The sequence below is a fragment of the Canis lupus genome, chromosome 4 (assembly GCF_003254725.2).
Source record: "Canis lupus dingo isolate Sandy chromosome 4, ASM325472v2, whole genome shotgun sequence".
Taxonomy (NCBI): Eukaryota; Metazoa; Chordata; class Mammalia; order Carnivora; family Canidae; genus Canis; species Canis lupus.
In genome coordinates, this window is record NC_064246.1 from 9,861,511 (window position 1) to 9,881,881 (window position 20,371).

The window sequence follows — 20,371 nt, forward strand, 5'->3', positions numbered from 1 at the left end:
TAAGTTTTCACTAACGGGATTTTTTTCTATCTGTTCTCATTTTTACAGTCACACTAGGCCAGTACCCGTGGGCTGCTTCTTTAGCAGAAAAATACTGTGATTTTGATATCTTAGTACAAATGTGTGAGCAGACCGACAACCAGAGCAGACTCCAGCGCTACATGACCCAGTTTGCCGATCAGGTAGTGATCGTCAGGGACATAGGCAATAGGTCCTGTAGTGAGGTTTTACCATTTCAGATTGAAAGATGATATACAATCTTTTTGTAGTTAACTTAGCTACTAATTTGTGCATTATGTTTCTTGGTAAATTGGCAGGCAATTCCAAGTATTATTGAATGATTCTTTTAAGGTTTGAAGAATATGTTAAAACTTTCATTTCTATTCAGATATTTTCAGTTATAATTAAAAGTACTTAGGTATACGAATGTTGGGGGAGTTCTTAAACTTTGAAAAAAGATCTTGGGAGCACAAGATGCTGCAGCTTTGGGAGAGCTTAGCTTTCCATACACCAAAGATTTTTGCTTTCCTTGTTTGACATCATGCTTATTTTTTTAAAAAGTTCTCATTATGACACTCTCTAAGCTAATTCAAGTTGCTCCTAAAGGCCACGTTATTCAGTTGATCTTCATGTGAAACCTGATTTTTTTGCTACTAAGAAGTGACATTGTATACAGACAGACATGTTTTGCCAATTGCTTGTTTACCTTAGTACGTCACAAACATTTGTCCTTATCATTAAGTATTTCACAGCAATGTTTTTGATGATGTTAGGGTATAACGTGGACTAGATGTAACTTATCTTATTTGATCAGGGCCTAATTGTGGGACACGGCTTATTTAGTATTTCATAATAGCGCTAAGCCCATCATGGTTTTTATTCTTTTTGTGGATTCTAGTCCTTTGCTGACATTTTCCATCCGTTTTTGTATGCTTTTATTTTCTTTAATATGTTTAGTAAATACTTAAAAATCCTTCTGTGCTACCTCCAAAATCTGATCATTCTCAGGTCTGCTTCTCTTGCCTACTTACTTGTCATATTTTTCTGCTTTTTATGTCTTGTAATTTTTTTTTTGTTGTGTTTGGATATTGTGTATAAAAGAACCGTACAGATGGAAATGAATGCTATTTTTACCTGGGGAGGCAGATATGGTGAGAAGCAGGTCACTCAATTCAACCAGAATAGAGGTGGACCAAGGCTTGGTTGTGGCTTCTGTTACATTCACTTCATTTCTGGTTTTGAAGTCTTATGGAACCGGTTCATTGCAGAATTCCCCCTTTGGTGGAAAGATCTCTTACATGTATGGCTGTAGGACTTTTTAGTCTTCCTTTCCCCCCTAGCCTTCCATATTACCCCAACATCTGGTGGGAAAAAACTGACTAAGCATTTAGGGCCTATCTAGATTTCTATTTATCAAACCAGCCTGCATGGCCTTCTGGCAAAGGATTCAATTCTTGAGAATCTTTCATTCTGCACTGTTGCATAGAACTTTCAGGGACAGTGGAGATCTTACTCATATTTTCTGTCTCAGATTTCTATCTGGCACATGTAGGGCCATTGAGCACTTGAAATATGACTAGTGTGACTGAGGAACTGAATTTTTTTATTTTAATGAAGTTTAAACAGCTACATGTAACTAATGAGTACCATTCCACACCATCCATGTATAAAGTTTACATGATCTTGAGCAGGATCCCCTTTCTGAATCTGAATTCCTCATTTGTTAAATGAAGTTTTACTAAGTTAAGTTTTCTTTAGGACACTACCATATAGAAAATAAGTGTTTAAAAGAAGATTTCTATTCTAGAATCTACGACCTTTAAGAAAATTTAATATTTTATTATCAGAAATGTACTTTTTAAACCTATACTCCCGAATATTGTTGGATTCTTTGCTCTGTTTCTTGGTTTTGTTTTGTTTTGTTTTCTTTTTTTTTTGTAGAATTTTTCAGACTTTCTTTTCCGTTGGTATCTGGAGAAAGGAAAGCGAGGCAAATTATTATCTCAGCCCATTTCTCAGCATGAAGAGTTGGCAAATTTTTTGCAAGCTCATGAACATCTTAGCTGGTTACATGAAATTAACAGCCAAGAATTAGAAAAGGTAAGGAAGATTGAGTTACATGGAGCCGATTTAGGCAGTTTTTTATTTAATTAGTTTAGCTTATAGTGATTAAAATATTATTTAGAGGTGATTTTAAATATGTATCTCCTGTTCGCTGACATAATTTGAATAAAGTGTTTTTATTTATGATGGCATAAAACAAAAAAATGTTCAAATTTTGGGTAAAAACTATACATGAATTAATTTTAAAGTTTGTCCTTGACAAGTTGTTGAAGTGAATATATAATTGTTATAGAAGGAATGTTTTATGTATGTTTCTTTTCCCAATAATTAGTATGGCAGGTTGATATTTTGTGCAATCACTCTCAGTATATAGTACCAGTCAGTTTTAGATTTGCTAGTATTAATTTGATTTTTCATTGTTATCAGTTGGGAATAATTTTGGGTTGTACTTAACTTGAATTAGTACTGAGAATCTTAACATTTTTCATATTTTGTTTATTGTAGGCTCATGCAACACTTCTGGGTTTGGCAAACATGGAAACTCATTATTTTGCAAAGAAAAAAACCCTTCTTGGTTTGAGTAAATTGGCTGCATTGGCTTCAGACTTTTCAGAGGATATCCTACAAGAAAAAATTGAAGGTAAAGGAAAGGATTTGAATGTTAATCATGCTATCAGTGAACTCTTAGAATGCATTCCTGTAATTAATAGGGTTTATTAGAAACAGGACCCATCACTCCTTTAAGAGGAGCGATTTCTATCCAGTCTCATTAGACACTTAAGTACATATTTTTTGGGATTCTATTTTTTACAGAAAATCTGTTTGTTAAATAAAAATTCCTAAGAATTATGTATGATTTGAAGAGTGCTCTGAGTATACCCTGAGTGACTCATAATCTAAGAACAAGAAGAACTGCAAAGAAATCTTGACCTTTTTAATCAGTGGGTTTGTTGTAAATAGTGGTAATTTTGAAGCTACTGGTTTCAGAATTCAAAACTTTTTGGTGTCATAATTGTATCCAACTATTTTGTTGTATTGTAGGTTGAGAAAATGATACATTGTCATTTTTGAGAACCAAGGGGAAGGGAGATAAAATCTAGGAGGAGAAGGAAGAACCCTGTATACAGCATTTGAATTGGAGATTTCAGATGGAATCAAGATTATTTAAAATTAAAGTATTCCTGGCTCTGTTCACTGAAAAGGGCTAAAAGCAGTGACACCCCAGTAGCATGAGTATACCTAGTCCTATGTTTTGGCTTCTAACTACTTCTAACTATTTCTTAGTAAAAACAAAGGTTATTGAGGAAAGATCTTGAATCTTGCTGAGCCAGAGAGCAAGGTTTTTGTAGAGATGTCAACAAAATAGCCTCCACTGGCCGAGTTTGAACCAAAAATAATGATAGTAAAATGATAGTAAAGCATTTTATTTCACCATTTAAAAGCAAAAATTCATAAATCTACAGTGATGCCCAGAATGGGAAGGATCAGTGAAATTCTTCTTTACGAAAAAAGAATACCAGCTGATAAGTGTGGAATAGGACTTGGGAAGCATCTTGCAACTATAGTGACTAATTGTTCATCAAAGGATGCTAAAACATTGAGTCTAGGGGTTAGGGGTAGAAGATCATCTCATGTTTTCAGACTGTCATTACACACATCTAACAGACCATCATCAGCAGTGAGACAGATTAACATTACATACTTCCTGGAGTGATGCAGAATATCACCTGCATTGCTTTCGTGCTAGAGATGTTCAACCTGAATCTAACAACAGGGAATGATTGGATGTATCCTATTTGTGGGGCATTTAATATAATCAGCCCAGTCTTTTCAAAATTAAGCAACATAAAGGGAAAAAAAAGAGGCTGTTTTAGATTAAAGTAGCCTGAGAGCTGTGACAACCAAATGCAGTATGAGATGCTCGGTCATCCCCCAAATAACTGTGACAAACATTTTGGTGACAACTGGGGAAATGTGAACATAATTAATATTAGATGACTTTACTATATCTGTTAAATTTTTCAGACTTGATAATGATACTGGTTGAATGGTCTTGTTCTTAGGAGGTATATGCTAAAGTAATTAGAAATGAAATGGTGTGAAAGTCTGCAACTTCTATATTACTTAAGGGGAAAAGCAAATAGGTGGGTTGATAAGTAGATAGGTAGATAAAGCAAAGATGGCAAAATGTTAACAGCAGGTAACTCCAGGTATACAGTGTACACTGTATTCTTTAAATTTTTCTGTAGGTTTGGAATTTTTCAAAATAAAAATCGGAGGGGGATCTTAGCTATCTGTTCAGGGGTGAACTGTATGCAAATACAGGTGTTTGGTTTCAGGGCTTAGCCACAGAGTCCAGTCTCTTAGGTACAGATTCTAATTATACTGCTGTCATTTGTTTCTTCGAGGAGTGGGAATAGTGGAAAGAATCTAGATGGAAATTGGACAGATCCGATTTCAGATATTTTCTCCAGCTTACTATCTTTGTGACTTTGGATACCCTCTGACAGGCCTCAGTTCCTCAGCTATAAAATGGGTAGTTACAGGGATTGGAGGCACTGTTCTTGAAAAAAAAAAGTCTTACATATATTATTTAATATATCCTAGGATTAGCATTTAATTTTTATTATTAAAATTATTTGGGCAGCCTGGGTGGCTCAGCGGTTTGGCACCGCCTTTGGCCCGGGGTGTGATCCTGGAGACCCAGGATCGAGTCCCATGTCGGGCTCCCTGCGTGGAGCCTGCTTTTCCCTCTGTGTCTCTGCCTCTCTCTGTCTCTGTGTCTCTCATGAATAAATAAAATATGTTTTTAAAAAAAAATTATTTTGCACTGTTGAGGGAAATCTTCAGTCTTTTATTTTTAAGCACTGGTAGTCCTTTTTTGTTCTAAAGAAGTGTGTATAAATTCAGCAAGGTTGGCTGATAATCTGACGTGGGAAGCCATAATTTAGTCTGATCACCAGAGATAGACCATGTTATTAATTAAATCAAGGTTTTATTTCTTGCTACCTCACCCCCAGAAATCGTTAGAACTGGTCATTTTGATTTGATTACTTCTTAACTTTCACATTCTTAACACAATGGGAGTATTTTCAGATGTCAGTAATTACCTACAGACTGTCATCAGTGTATCTGGACATAGGGAGTAGATTTTTGAAAAATAACTTCCTTTCTGGTAATGTGAATAATTCCTTATGGAAATTTGTAAATTACCAGGAAAAACACAAACAAAAAACCCAAATTGTCTATATAATATCTCACTGCCACAGAGATTACTACTATTACTGTTTTGTGTATCCTCCCAGTCTGTTTTTCTATGTATGGAAATTGCACAAAAATGATTTGATTGTGAAGTGATGTCAGTATTTGTATGAGCATATTTGTGCTTTGGTCACTGTACTTTGCTGTGATGGGACCGCTGTGTTTATGAGGCTGCATGGCAGTTCTAGATCCTTTTCCTCTGTAGCCCAGCCTGGGGATGGGCTGCAGCCTGGATGGCTTATGGCAAGTAAGCCTCACCCTGTCCCCTCATCCTATTGAGATTACCATTGCTAGTTAATAGGTTTGGCACATAAGCTTCCAGGTTTTGTTTTTCCTGGAGTATACTCATTGTGGCTTTTAAGTAGATCATTTCCCCTAGTGAAAGATTATGCTAGAAACTCTGGTGGGAGTTCCTAAGTTACCATAAAATGGGACTGAATCCCCCGATCTGAAGGACTTGTGCCTCAAAATAGCCATCTGTTCTACAATTTCTTCAAGCAGTAGGGTGTATTTTCATAGCTCTTCTCTCCCCTCCTGTATCTGGTGATAGTGTTTGTTTATATGATTTGGATCACACCATAAATATGTTTTAGCATAATCAGAAATCAAGAGTTAGCAGAATTAATAACATTTTAAGTTCACCAAATAGTGATGAGATTACCTGTAGAGATGTTCCTCTTTTTTGAAAAAAATTCAGATTTTTTATGATGGAGCAGAAGAGTTTATTCCTCTCCCCGCCTCTCATTTTGAATTCTAGAAATGGCTGAGCAGGAGCGCTTTCTGCTGCACCAGGAGACCTTGCCTGAACAGCTGCTGGCGGAAAAACAGCTAAGTCTCAGTGCAATGCCAGTGTTGACTGCCCCACAGCTCATCAGTGTGCGTGCTTTTCACATCCTTGCACCATTCCTTAGTCTCAAAACAACCTCTCAGTATTTGAGTCAGATGGTATAGTTCCTACAAGTAGTCATCTGCCCACTTCCTATTTTTCTGGTAACTTTCCCCTTCCCCTAGAATAGTTGTTAAAAGTTGCTTGAGAGCAGGACTCACGTTAGTGGAAAGTAGTGGGCCAGCCTCTGCCTCCACCTGTTCCTAGAGATGCTCATCCAGGTGACCAGAAGAAAGTATTTGTATTTTTCAGCATAGGACAGACATGTACCATGAGGTACAGTTCAGGCTCTTCCATAAGAAAAATGTTCAAGGAACTGGATTTTACATAGCCTATAAGTACCATCCTCACCCTTTTTCTCTGGGACATAGCACATTCCTAAGGGCATAGCTAGATTATGGGCTACAGCCTAGGTAGGCTAGCTTTGTTGTTACGTACGCTTGTAGTGTTAACTTTGCTTCTCCTTTGCCTTTCAAGAAAGCATTTCAAATGCACGAACAATGTAGGATCACTTTGAATTTGCTCTAATTCTATTAAAAAGAAGACAATTCAAAAACTTCAGTATTTTAGCCATTACTAATAACAGATTTCCTATAATTGAGCTCACAACAGCCTCTCCATATATAGCATATTGCAAAGAATATGATCAAAAGAATACTGAAATACATATACTATCTTGAACTTAAGAATATAAATGTACTGACATTTTAAAGGTACCTATACCAAGTTATGCAAATTAAATACTGTTGAGCATAGGCACATTTTGAAAGACAGTTTATTGTGAGGGTAGATGGAGTGTGAATTCCAAAGATGATAGTCTTCTTACTATAAAATAAAAATACCTGTGACTTACTTGAAAGACAGAACGACTTATTTTCTCCATAAATTTCTCTAGTCTTGGTTATATGATTACTTAAAATAATCCTCAGTCTTATTTGAACTTGCCATAGCTGTATATCTGTGAAGAAAACAGAAGAGCTAATGAATATGATTTCAAGAAAGCTTTGGACTTGCTGGAATATATTGATGAGGTACGTAATTCACTTGAGATGATCATGGGCAAGTATCACAATTTATATATTTGGCTTTCTGTAGAGCTAAAGACATAAAAAGAAAAAAATTACTCTTTTAGCCAGTTGTAACAATGTGTTAATTTAAAAAGACTCTGGTTCAGATATTCCTAACTTGGCTTATACAAAGCTCTTTAAAAAAGCTGTCAGGAGATTCCCTTTCCTGATAATTCTCAGACATTCCCAGATGTCTTTTTCTGCACATGAATAAAAAACAGTGCTTTTCAGAATCCTGGGATATTTTTTCTCTTTCATTTATGAAGTCATTATTAGTTCCTCAGTCTGATATATTGCTTTATCAATTTATTCTTCACAGTATTTATCCTAAGAGGAGCTGTTCTCAGCCTTCTTTGGCGGGGTGGGGGGAGATTATAATGACAATTCTGTAGGTTAAATAGTTGGCCCTGCAATTGAAAGTAGTTTGGTTAAAAAAAATTTTTTTAAAAAGTAGTTTGGTAGATTTTTAAAATGTAGTATATTGGCTTTTATATTACCTTGTTTAAAATCTTAACCCTTTCAATCAGATCATCACAGAATAATCAAACTAATTCATACACAGTTATTAATTGGCTTACACTTCTGAGTATTGATGTCTTAAAAGAAATTTTTTAAATTATGAATTAAAGTAAATCAATCATTTATGCAGAATTAGCTAACTCAAGCTTAAGCATGTATTTTTAAAATCAGGACTTAATGAGGATTTATTTGTTTTACTATAAAGGAGGAAGACGTAAACATAAATGATCTAAAACTGGAAATCTTTTGCAAAGCTCTTCAGAGAGATAAGTAAGTTCTTAGTTCTCATCGTATGACTCTAAGCTATGGTTTTGGAAAAGGACTCTTTAGGAACATTATATCATACATCAAATGGTTTTATAACCTAATTGTATTATAAAAATCTTACTGCGTGGGCAGCCGTGGTGGCGCAGCGGTTTAGCACCGCCTGCAGCCCCAGGGTGTGATCCTGGAGACCCGGGATCGAGTCCCACGTCGGGCTCCCTGCATGGAGCCTGCTTCTCCCTCTGCCTGTGTCTCTGCCTCTCTCTCTGTGTCTCTATGAATGGATAAATCTTTAAAAAAAAAAAAAAAACTTACTGCATGCATTAATAATTAAATTTTTCATTCAATAATAAAGGGAGAGTTTAAGGACTTAGGACCACTGGTATGATAAATTTCTACTTCTGATTTTATTTATTTGAGTGAGCAAGAGCAGAGGTGGGATGCAAAGGGAGACTGGGAGAAAGAGAATCTCAAGCACTCTGCACCCAGTGCAGAGCCCTATGCAGAACTTGATCTCATGATCCTGAGATCATGATGACCTGAGCCAAAACCAGGAGTTGGTTGCTTAACTGAATGAGACACCCAGGTGCCCCTCTACTTTTGATTTTAAAATTTGGACTGTTTGCACAGAAATATATATGTTCCTGATTTTCATATAAGTTGGGCCTGTTCTGCTAAACAAGAAACTGCATTTTGTTTTAAATAAAAAGTTTATTAGCGTATCAGTACTCTCTTATAAGTTACTGAGACCTCTTTTTCACAATCCTCTCCTTCCCGAGGAGGGAGATTTCCATGGGAAATGGTGGCAAAGAAAGGTGGTGGCAGTGAAAGACAAGAATAATCGCTTGTGAGGATGAATTATTTCTGGGAAAAGGATTTTAAATAGATTGTAACTTGAGTGCTAACACTCTTCCCTACTCACAGTTTTCCTATTTATATGAGAAATTGTATTACTATTTTTACTAAAGCATTTCTTCTCTGATCACTCCCAGATAGTTAAAATTGTTGTTCTCTTTGGTCTTGGAGGTCACTCTCTAAAGCATCTGTCTCTAACCACTTGATTCTTCTTCCTAATCTTAAAAAAGTATATTGTCATTTGACTGGAATTCCTTGTCATGACTTCATGTTTAAAAACTTTGAGGTATGGGGCAGCCCTGGTGGTTCAGCGGCTTAGCGCTGCCTTCGGCCCTGGTTGTGATCCTGGAGACCCAGGATCAAGTCCCACATCAGGCTCCCTGCATGGAGCCTGCTTCTCCCTCTGCCTGTGTCTCTGCCTCTCTCTCATTGTCTTTCATGAATAAATAAATAGAGCCTTTAAAAATATATTAAAAAAAAAAAAAAAAAACTTTGAGGTAGGGCAGCCCGGGTGGCTCAGCGCTTTAGCGCTGCCTTCAGTCCAGGGTGGGATCCTGGAGACCCGGGATCAAGTCCCATGTCGGGCTCCCTGCATGGAGCCTGCTTCTCCCTCTGCCTGTGTCTCTGCCTCTATGTGTGTGTGTGTGTGTCTCTTTCATGAAAAATAAATAAAATCTTTAAAAACAAAAACAACTTTTAGGTATTGGGACACCCGGGTGGCTCAGTTAAATGTCCACCTCCTGATTTCGGCTCAGGTCATGATCTCTGGGTCCTGGGATTGAGCCCCGTATTGGGAGCCTCCTTCTCCTTCTGCCCCTCCTCCTAGCCCCTGCTTGTGCGTGTGCTCTCTCAAACAAAATCTTTTAAAAAAAACCCCACAAAACTCTAAGGTATCATGGGATATATATATTCATTAATTACTACAAAGCAGTGAGTCTGTGTGTGTGTGTTTCAACAATAGATAATCTAGACTAGATAAAACTTGCTACTATTTTATTTTAATGAAAAGTAGAATATGTTACAACATACTATAACTATTGTGCTCTGAAGATCATTCTTGGGAGTCCTTACTAGATTTGTTACTTTTTTACAGAATTTTTTTTGGCAAAGATGGCTCACTACTTGGTTTTGACATCAAATATATATGGTTGTGTTGGGGGAATGCTACACCTAAGTGTAGCATTTTGTATCTAATATGGAGACTCTAAGTATAATACAACATTTAAACCTCTCTTATTTAAATAATTTGAAACAGTATCACAAAACTCAAGATTCTCCAGCCAGGCACAACCATCAAAACAAAACTACAGGAGCAAACAAGTCATTTATATTTCAGATAATCTATTATTTCATTTTCTTCTCATTGCAATTTTGTTTTTTAGCTGGTCCAGTTCAGATGGCAAGGATGATCCAATTGAAGTATCTAAAGACAGTATATTTGTGAAAATCTTACAGAAACTTTTAAAAGATGGTAAGTGGTTTGTTAATATTGGAAATTGTATCATCGCTCCTCAGTTTTAGAAATCTGAGAATAATGGGTATTGGCTAAGGTGTCAGTGCTAGGGCAGTTTAAACAGTATCATACTCAGAGAAATGTTTTTAAAATGAAGGAAGGGGTTTTTCCTTTCCTCTCCCAGCTGAGGGAGCATGTGCGAAGGTGAAGTCTCCATCCACATAGGTCCCGGGGGGCTCCAGTGGGCAAAGTCTCCATGTTGATTCAAGATGGACAAGGAATGGATTCAGATACTGGTTGTGACACCAAAAATCTGTATGATAGAAGTAACCATTTTCTTTTAATTTTTCAGTTAACTCTTGTGAAGATAGAAAACTTGAGATATAAATGAGAAATAACTTTTTGTTATATAACTGACCATACTGTGCTTAAGTACAAATTATAAAATGCTTTTATAAATCCATTTTGGACATTAACACTCTAAAATTCATTTTAGGAACAAATAAAAAGAAACAAGGGAATATGTTTTGTATATGTTTTTTACCTAAAACAGTGAGCAAAACTCCATTTGCTGATTGAGACACAAGTTAAAGGAGCTATTCTAAGGGGGAATATGAAGTAGAGGATACAGTTGACCCTTGAACAATGTGTGGTTGAGGGGTACTGACCCCCAGCACAGTTGAAAATCCACATAAAATTTTTACTCCCTAAAAACTTCACTACTGTTAGCCTGCTATTGACCAGAAGCCTTACCAATAACATAAACAGTTAACACATAACTTTGCATGTGTATTATATACTGTATTCTTACAATAAAAGAAGCTAGAGAAGAGAAATTGCTATTGAGAAAATAATAAGAAGAATACATTTACAGTAGTGTACCGAATCCAAAAAATTTGGAGCTAAGTGGACCCATGCACTTCAAACCTGTGCTGTTCAAAGATCAACTGTAGTTACCTTCACCTTTTTCCATATTACTGAGAACTTAACATATGGAGAGTGTTAGAGATGAGCAGTTTTGCACATTTTATACACATGTGGCTCCTGTTATATCATGTTCTATCAAAATGTGTCATACTAAATTCAGGCCATGTGCAAAATAAGGCTTAGAGTTTACCAGTCTTTGCAAAAAGATAAGGACATTCTTTTGGACCACATGGGAAAAATATACAGTGATAAGTTATTGTAAATTCAGTCCTCCTAAATCGATGGGACTTTAATCCATCATAGTGACATTTACACACATTTGAAAGTTTTCTATATATGTATGTATGTGTGTATATATATATATATATATATATATATATATGCAAGAGACATTTTTTAATATACATAAAACATGGCAAACTGAGTCCCTGGTATGTAGTAGTCACTCAACAGATACTTGTCCTTTGAATGCCTACAAGTATTTTGTAGATTCAAAGCCCCAGCTCCTCTGTAATGGATTGTATTCTGCCATCTTGTATTTTAGAATTGCTGGCTTACCCTGGGAAAGTAAAAGGGGGCTCTTGGAAAGGTAGTGTGAAACCAGCCATACCACCCCATATTCGGAGGTGAAACAAAAGCAAACTCTCAACCATTTGTGTGTCAGAAGCTTTTGTTTTACAGCCCATCGGTGGTGGTCTCCTTGCATTCCTTGCTTTTCAGATTTTTAGTCGCCTTTTATAAGTGATCCAGTGAAAATACAGTTCTATGACTAGACAACTTGGAACTTGCCTAGAATTGATATGGATTTTATTTTATTATTATTATTATTTTTAAATATTTATTTTTATTTATTTATTTATGATAGACATAGAGAGAGGCAGAGACGCAGGCAGAGGGAGAAGCAGGCTCCATTCCGGGAGCCCGATGCGGGACTCGATCCCAGGACTCCAGGATCGCGCCCTGGGCCAAAGGCAGGCGCGAAACCACTGAGCCACCCAGGGATCCCCGATATGGATTTTATTTATGAAAAAGGAATGCTTGATCATCCTACATGACAGATTTAATAGTGCTTTCATTTTCAAAGACAAGCAGATAACACAAAGGTTAATCAAGCCTTTTCATTGTTACAAAATAAATAAAAATTAAAAATGAGTTAAGAGATATAGCAAAAGAACCTGACTTTTGCTTGAAAGTATTTGAAATACTTGAAATTCACAAACAGCTAAAACACCTGTAAGACTTTTTTTCTGTATTTGAAAATAAAGAAATAACTGGATATAGTTGATTTCTCTGTGCTGTTGGAGAGATTTTCCAGTTGGGCCTAATAGATTATTAGAAAGCATTTGGACTCAAATCCAATGTTTTTCATGAAGCTTGTTCTCATAAAAGTGCCACAGAATTGAGTTATTGCTCAGGGTAAGTGTTTAGTGCCTTTTAAAGGTGACTTTGCTCTTTTTGTTATTCTTAGATTATAAATCATAGATGGGCAGCAGGAATGGAAAGTTGTGGTTTTATAGAAAGAATTACTGAATTGTGACCAAAGGACAAAAAAAAGTAGAAACTATTATGTAAATAAATACATATACACAAATGAAAGATAACAAGAAGGTAGGGACATCTGTCTTTGGAAAATTTTTAATAATACTGTAGAATAATACTATATACAGTAGTAAATGTTTTTAAAGGACAGATCCTGAAGGTAGAGAGATAAATAGCCTCAAATTTTATAGGCTTTGACAGCCAGCAATTAACTTCAGCTTGTGGAATGTATTCATCTAACAGATATGTTTAACTTACCCACATGGAATTTTTTGGTTTGTTTTTATATATTATTGAAGTACATTATACACACAAAATGCACAATCTTTGTTGAAAGTATTTTAATTGTAGTAAATGATCTATAAATATTTTGGATTTAGCCTCATAACATTTATTAATCCAGATTTTTATTATATAACAAGTACAAAAAATGGTGCTAGGCACTTTGAGGGTATTAAAAAAAAAACTCCGTATTTGATTTTGAGAACTTAATGCTAATGTGACAAGTTATATTGTCTTATTGAATTTTTTTCTAGTTTTCTTTATCAAGTGAGAAAATTTTACATGCCTCTTTGTAACTACACAAATCCTGATTCTGGCAGTTCCATTTAATCAATGTTCATTGGCTTTCCAGCTTTATAGAGGACTAATGAAGAAATGATTCTTCTCCTGTCTCATTTCAGACTGTATTTTGAGACACTATAGCTAGCTTTCATGATATTATCTCTGCTAAATTATTTCTCTATATATATAATTGGGTATATATTTAATATATATAATTCTTGAAATACTTGAATATATAATTGTTTGAAATACTTGTTTTCAGGTGATTATTAGTTGAAAACTTCCATTCTGAAGAAATGACTTACGCTATAGAGAAAAATGAAAATATTTCAGATCTTATTTAAAAGACTTTAATCAGATTGGCTGTTTTGACCACTAGGCGGAAAAATACTCAAGCACCCTCCTCTAAGTAAACAATGTCCTGTCGTTAGACCTGCAAGTATGTTTGACAGTGGAAGGAATTTAGAACAGTATTTCCCAATAGTGGAGTGACATTATATTTTAAATAGAAGCACAGATGTTGTTATCATTAATCATCTTAATTCATTTGAGAGTTTTATGAAAATAAAAAAGGACTGTGTGTTTGTGTTTATAGGTATTCAGCTCAGTGAATACTTGCCAGAGGTGAAGGACCTCCTACAAGCAGACCAGCTTGGAAGCTTAAAGTCCAATCCTTACTTTGAGTTTGTTTTGAAAGCAAACTATGAATATTATGTTCTGGGACAAATGTAACTTTTTCTGATAACAGTCACTGTTCCTGGAAATGTACATAACATAAGTCTATCTTTATAAAAATCTTAGGTCTTAAACATCTAAAAATTTGTACAGTTTTATAACGTGTTGCTGAATTTTGTATACTATATTTTAAAGCTGCTACAAAACAGCTGTGTGACTGTAGTTTTGGTTTTTTGTTATAATTTCTCTTATCCTTTTTCCATCTGAAATTTATCACTTGTGATTTCCATGCTTTCTACCCTTTCTTTCTCTCTGTCAAGGGTTCTGGAGTTCTTACTCTGGTTCTGGCTACTTGTATGCACAAAGCACTTCTAGGCCTCATTTCTGTAACTCTAAACATGAACAAGCTTGCACTGTCTCTGAAATTGCTGTGACTTTAGATGGTATATCCTGAAGAGAATCTGGAGTATGTGATGTCTGTTTTGGTTAGGGCTAGTGGGAAAGATGTAGTAAGCTAGATGTGAGATATGCTGACTTGCTGTAGGACTAGAAGACTAAACAAGTGGCAAAATTCATGTGAGCTTGAGAACTGATTAATTCACTGGGAGGATATTAAATATTTCTACATGAATAATAGAGTATTAGAGTAGTGAATAAGACCCTTCAGTGTTTTCTAACCTATCTGTAAGTTACCGTAAGTATACAGTATTAATGTTAGCTACAGTCTTCCAGTGTGGGGAATTCAGTTAACTTCATATATTTTCAAAGTGTTTTACAATGAATTCCAGCTTTACCACAGTCTGACTAATGTAAAGCATGTGTTATGCTAGAAGCCATTATAAGTTTTCTTAAAATGGCATCTGATTTACTGAAAAGTGGTGGTTCTCAAAGCTTCATTGTTCTGACCAATGTCATCACTCAGTTTTTATCAGCTTCAAATAAAGACCAGAGATTGGACAGGGAGTTGCTGGCATTTCAGACTTTGGCCCGGTTGAATGCTCACTAAACAACTTGCTCCAACAGCTGAAAAGGTCAGAAGTTAAATATGGTGAAGAGAGTCCTGTTCCTGGTTTCATAAAGTACAACCATCATGCCCTCTTCTCCTCTAGGCTTCAAATCCAGCCTTTGAACATGGTGGCAAAAACAGGTTAATGGAGCTCATTACATTAATAATGAAAGGAAAGACACTAGCAACCTTGTCTTTTTCTGTTTGCAGCTTGTGCGTTGGACAGCATCAGGGCCCAGGTTAGGAACTTACTGATGGATGCTAAGGGAAGTTAGGAAGAACTTGTCAAATGGTAGCTAAGAAATTGTTAAATTCTTATGTTATAGGACAAGGCTTTGGTTCTACATAGACATTAACAATTTTTGCCTGTATGATCCTTTTAGGTAATAATATGCTCTTGAGGATACAGGATTGTGCCCCCTTCAACATACTGCCACAAATCTAATATCCCTAGTGTGACAGGAAAGCCAGTCTGACAATGACCCTGGCCCCATTGATGGCATGATGTGGCACTACTGCTGTCACAGTATAATGCATAGTCTTAATTTGAGGGAGAGAAAGGCTCACTCTTCTAACTCTATCTTGTAGTCAGCATAGCACCAAAATAGTTGGGTTTTTAAAAATTAGTAATAGTAAAATTAAGGCTTTAAGATTTTTTTTTTTTTTGGCTTTAAGATTTTAAATAATTTTTCTAAATTTTTAAAAATTTGTTTCACAACAGTCTTTAGCAAAGAATTGATTTTATATAAATTGAGTAATTGATAAAGACATTATAAAAGTGAGCATGTTCTCTAAGGAAAGAGAAATTTTACTGACGTGGGAAAGGTTTTTTTTTTTCTTTTTCACTCACGTTGTGCTGTTCTGAAAGTCACAGCTTGCAGCCTGAATAAATGAAACAATAACATGTTTTTGAAAGTGAGCAGCCAGCTTTGTGTGCTGAATGTTTTAAGAATTTGTGAATGTGTCAAGGATGAAGGCAGAACCAGAGATATACATAAGGGACTTGCTGAAACTCCAGTGAAGAAAAAAGCTATTGATACCCTCTATTGTAGGAATTTCATTTTTGAAGAAAATTTCAAAACTGGATTGTTTGTTTTACTTTGAGGTCTGAACCAGAGTCCTGAAGTGTTATCACCCACCAGGCACATTAGGCCTGCAGGTAAATGGTACAGCGCATTTCTCCTTTGAGGTGGATTTCTTTCTCTAGAAACAGGAACAGAAGGAAAGCCACACTGTAATGCCATCAGACTCACTTCTTATTCTGTTGTAATCCAGCACACTTGTACATTTTGAGGCTGAGGAACTACAAAAATATTAACGTAGTCCCACCTGCTTATTCCTGGACCTTTTACTTGGAGAACACCTGAAGAGAAAATAGTTTTACTATTTCTACATAAAATCTACTCATTAATACCAAAATATTAAAAATTTTGTGTAATTCTAAAAATTTCTAAAAGATTTTTATTTATTTGACAGTATGAGGTGGGGAGGCAGAGGGAGCAGCAGACTCCCCGCCGAGCAGGGAGCCCAGTGCTAGGCTTGATCCCAGAATCCTGAGATCATGTCCTGAGCTGAAAGCAGACACAGTCCATTGAGCCACTCAGGCACCCTTAATTAATTCTAAAATTAAAAACAAAAACAAAAACCTGTAGAAATGTGTAACGTATTTTTTTCTAAGTATATGGAAGAAGATAAACCCCTGTAATCCCACCAGCTAGAAATAGCTTCAGTTACAGGTTTGAAATGTATATGAGGGACACCTAGCTGGTTCAGTCAGAAGAGCATGCGACTCTTGATCTCAGGATCATGAGTTCGAGCCCCATATTGGATATAGAGATTACTTAAAACTTTTAAAAAGTGAAATGTATCTTAGACTGGGACTGTGCATACTGTGTGTTCTATAACCTAATGTGTATTGTGAGCAACTCCATGTAGCCTTAATCCAGTGTTCCCCAGTCTTTTTCCCATTGTCATTCCTGAGGAGTTTTTAGACCCATTTTGCCCTAATCAGTCCACACACACCCCACCCCCGTGAAAGTTTAATACTGCAGATTAACTATATTTTTTATGTGCTGTGCCTCTGGAGGGCACAGATCATTGTAATATCTAATTTAAATTTTTTTCACACCCCCAAGAAACAATTCTCCCCCCTTTAAAAAACCACATCTTAATTAAATAACCACATCATGAGAGACACAGAAAGAGAAGTAGAGACACAGGCAGAGGGAGAAGCAGGCTCCACGCAGGGAACCCGGCATGGGACTCGATCCCAGGTCTCCAGGATCAGGCTCTGGGCTGAAGGCGGCACTAAACCACTGAGCCACCGAGCCACTGAGCCACCCGGGCTGCCCAACATCCAGTTTGTTAATGACCACATGACACTTTACCACATGGCTATGCCATGCTTTATTTAATAGTTCTCTGCCTCCTTAATGATCTTACACTTGAGAGTAAATGGTTTGGGTTGGTTTTTTTGTTTTCATTTTTACTTTATTTTTGCCACTTTGGGTAATACTAAAATAGTAAGTCTTTGTACAAAAATCTATGTGCACTCCAAGTTCCTGTGAAATTACATGACTCTTGTTGAGTTTTTGATGTTGACACATGTTTAGCGAACAGTTCTAGTAATATTGAATGTCCTTTGCTCCCCTCTTGTACCATCTCACCCCCCTCCCCTCCTCCAAACACTCAGAAGAAAGATACTGTACTATTTGAGTGTCCGTGTTCTAGGCACTTCGTTCTAATCTTCAAGTCAGTGTTCAGGAGTTGGTAGTGTCCTCAGTTGAGAATATGGAGTCTTTCTTGAAGTAAGCTGCCAAGGTCATGTAGCCAGAGTGGAGGGGAGTACACCCAGAAATGCTTCACTGCAAAGTGCAGGCTTGTAACACACGATGCCAGATACTGGGGGGGAGGGAGCTGATGTTTCCAGTGGAATCGTAGGCCGGTAGAGATGGCCAGGTCAGAAGTCCTGACTTCACTGTACGACGTCTTGGCCCCTCGGAAAAGGTCGCTTAAGGATCTCTTATGTTTCCAGAACCAAACCAAGTTTTGGGGAGCATTTAAGAAAGGTGGAAAGCAGTTCCCACCCCGCCCTGACTGCTAGTGGGAGGGAGGGTTGTCCAAGCCTCAGCTGTGGGACCTGGGAATGTGGTCTAACTCACTGAGCCTTGCTTTTCTGATTTTTAAAACTGACTCACCTGTCTACCCCAGAATAGTTAAAAGCACATATGCTTTTAACTATATGAAGGCATATAAATGCCTATATATGGATTCATATTTGAATCGATAGGAAAGGACAGAAGGCTTAGGCCCAGCGAGGGTGGGCATACAGGTTTGTGAGGAGCTCAGAGGACAGGGCTGAGGATGAGGGAGCTGTGAGCACGCAAGGGCCCTGTCAGGGTGTCCAGATCCGGGTTGCACCTGAAAACTTAGAAGCAGGCGCTGTCAGGCACGCCCTACGTGGCTGAGCTCGACTTAGTTCTCAAAAGGGTATGCAGGCAGTCACCCGCTTATCAGGCGAGAGCAGGGCACTGGTGTGTTCCCCCCAAGTGTACATGTATGGAGACCGTTTTTCCACTCGCTGGTGAAGTCTGTTCCCTAGGCCAATGAGAATTCAACAAGACCAGAATGGTACTGGGTGGCTCTGTAGTGACCGGGCAGAGACTATTTAAACAGCTCCAACCGTGGGCAGAGAGCAGATGTCTGGCTGGGTGTTCTCAAGGCCGCTCCCCCAGGTTTGCTGAACTAGCAGCCTCTTTCTTGGGAGTGTTTTTTTTTTTTTTTCCTTTCTTTTTAAAAAGATTTTATTTATCTATTCGTGAGAGACACAGAGAGGTACGCAGAGGGAGAAGCAGGCTCCCCACAGGGAGCTGGATGCGGGACTCCATCCCTGGACCCCGGGCCCCGAGCTGAAGGCAGACCCTCAACCACTGAGCCATCCAGGCGTCCCGGAAGTGTTTTGTTCATCGCTTCGTGTGTTTGAAGCTGCTGGACTCTGGGCTTAGGAAAGCTTGCTGTAGGAGAGAGGACTGCACTGAGCAAGAGTTTGGGAAAATATTGACAACCCCATTCCCCTTTAAAATACCAAATTTCTAGCTATTCTTCCTACTTTCGGACCAAAATTTAAGCTTTCCTCTTCTATTGTATCTACAGCCCATTTGCCAGTTAATTTTTTTCTAGTGTCTTCACTACCCACTGAAAGCAGGACATGAGGTATTAAAAATGAAATATAGTTGTCACTCTAAAATAATTGAAAATGTTAAATATGAATTCACAGCTTTTGGCACACCCCTTATACTCATCACATAGGCCCCATACTAACCAAACTATTTTTTAATTGACGTTGATGGTTTTAGGAAGAGCTGCCATGAGGTGGGCTACAGAGGAGGGTTACATGTGCTCTTGTGTCCCTCCTCCAGAGAATCCACACCTGTCCCAGTTGCTGAGCTCCACCACCAAATGTGAATTGCAACTATTCTGGGAACAGTTAAGCACGTCAGAAAAATGAATGATTCCATTCTCACTGATGTACCCCCTCAAAGCATGTCACTGAGTTCATCACAAAATTGTTTCTCCTTATGCCTTCTACAGCGGCGTTAGGACTGTGCTGGTTCCCCCACCCCTGCCAAAAAAAAAAAAAAAGAAAATGTGAGCCAGGCACCAACTGGATAACCTCCTCTGACCCTCACTCTACCTTACCATAAGTAGATCCAAATCCTTCTAGAAAATTTGAAAGGCATATCCCCATATATCAGTGATATAAATAGAACCGCTTCAGCCAGTCTGGTGGATGGTGACTCTCCAAGGTGGACTGGGAAGTGGCCTGGCCTTGGCAAGGCATCATCCTCTAAATATAAAGATGAGTTTGTTCAGCCTTTGCAGAAGGAAAAATTGCTACCCATCCTAGAGTGCAATGTCCTTGTCCTCTTTACTGGGAGGAAAGGTCGAGCAAGGCTTCATTTAGTACGGGCGCTTCACCCATTCCACCCCCAGGTTGTGGGGTGTGACCCTTGCCTTGAAGCCCCAGGACGGGGACACTCTTACCCCACCGAGGAGGTGGGGACTCGGGGACTCAGTTCGGCCCACCCAACCTGGGGCAGGTCCGTCCGGGAGAAAGAGAACACTCCCCAAATTCACTCTATGAACCCCCCCTCCCGTGAGCGCTGCGCGTCCCCGAGGCGAACAGCTCCCGGGCGCCCTGGCTTTGTGCCTGGCGCTGCCAGAGCCGCCGGCCCGGCCTGTCCCCGGGAGCCCTACGCTTCCTCCTCCTCCCCGCGTCTCCGGCCTCCCGC

General features: G+C 38.0%; 1 protein-coding gene across 2 annotated transcripts in view; it reads left to right on the plus strand.

Moving 5' to 3' along the window:
- Nucleotides 1–15,037, plus strand: part of NUP133 (nucleoporin 133) — a 53,983-nt gene extending 38,946 nt beyond the window's left edge. For both annotated transcript variants that reach the window (XM_025448468.3, XM_035715537.2), the window contains exons 19-26: nucleotides 49–182; nucleotides 1,942–2,100; nucleotides 2,569–2,704; nucleotides 6,083–6,201; nucleotides 7,162–7,242; nucleotides 8,003–8,067; nucleotides 10,299–10,387; nucleotides 13,995–15,037. In XM_025448468.3, coding sequence (XP_025304253.1) covers nucleotides 49–182; nucleotides 1,942–2,100; nucleotides 2,569–2,704; nucleotides 6,083–6,201; nucleotides 7,162–7,242; nucleotides 8,003–8,067; nucleotides 10,299–10,387; nucleotides 13,995–14,131 — 920 coding nt within the window. In that variant the 3' untranslated portion in view covers nucleotides 14,132–15,037. The remainder of the gene's footprint in view (nucleotides 1–48; nucleotides 183–1,941; nucleotides 2,101–2,568; nucleotides 2,705–6,082; nucleotides 6,202–7,161; nucleotides 7,243–8,002; nucleotides 8,068–10,298; nucleotides 10,388–13,994) is intronic.
- Nucleotides 15,038–20,371: the final 5,334 nt, after the last annotated feature.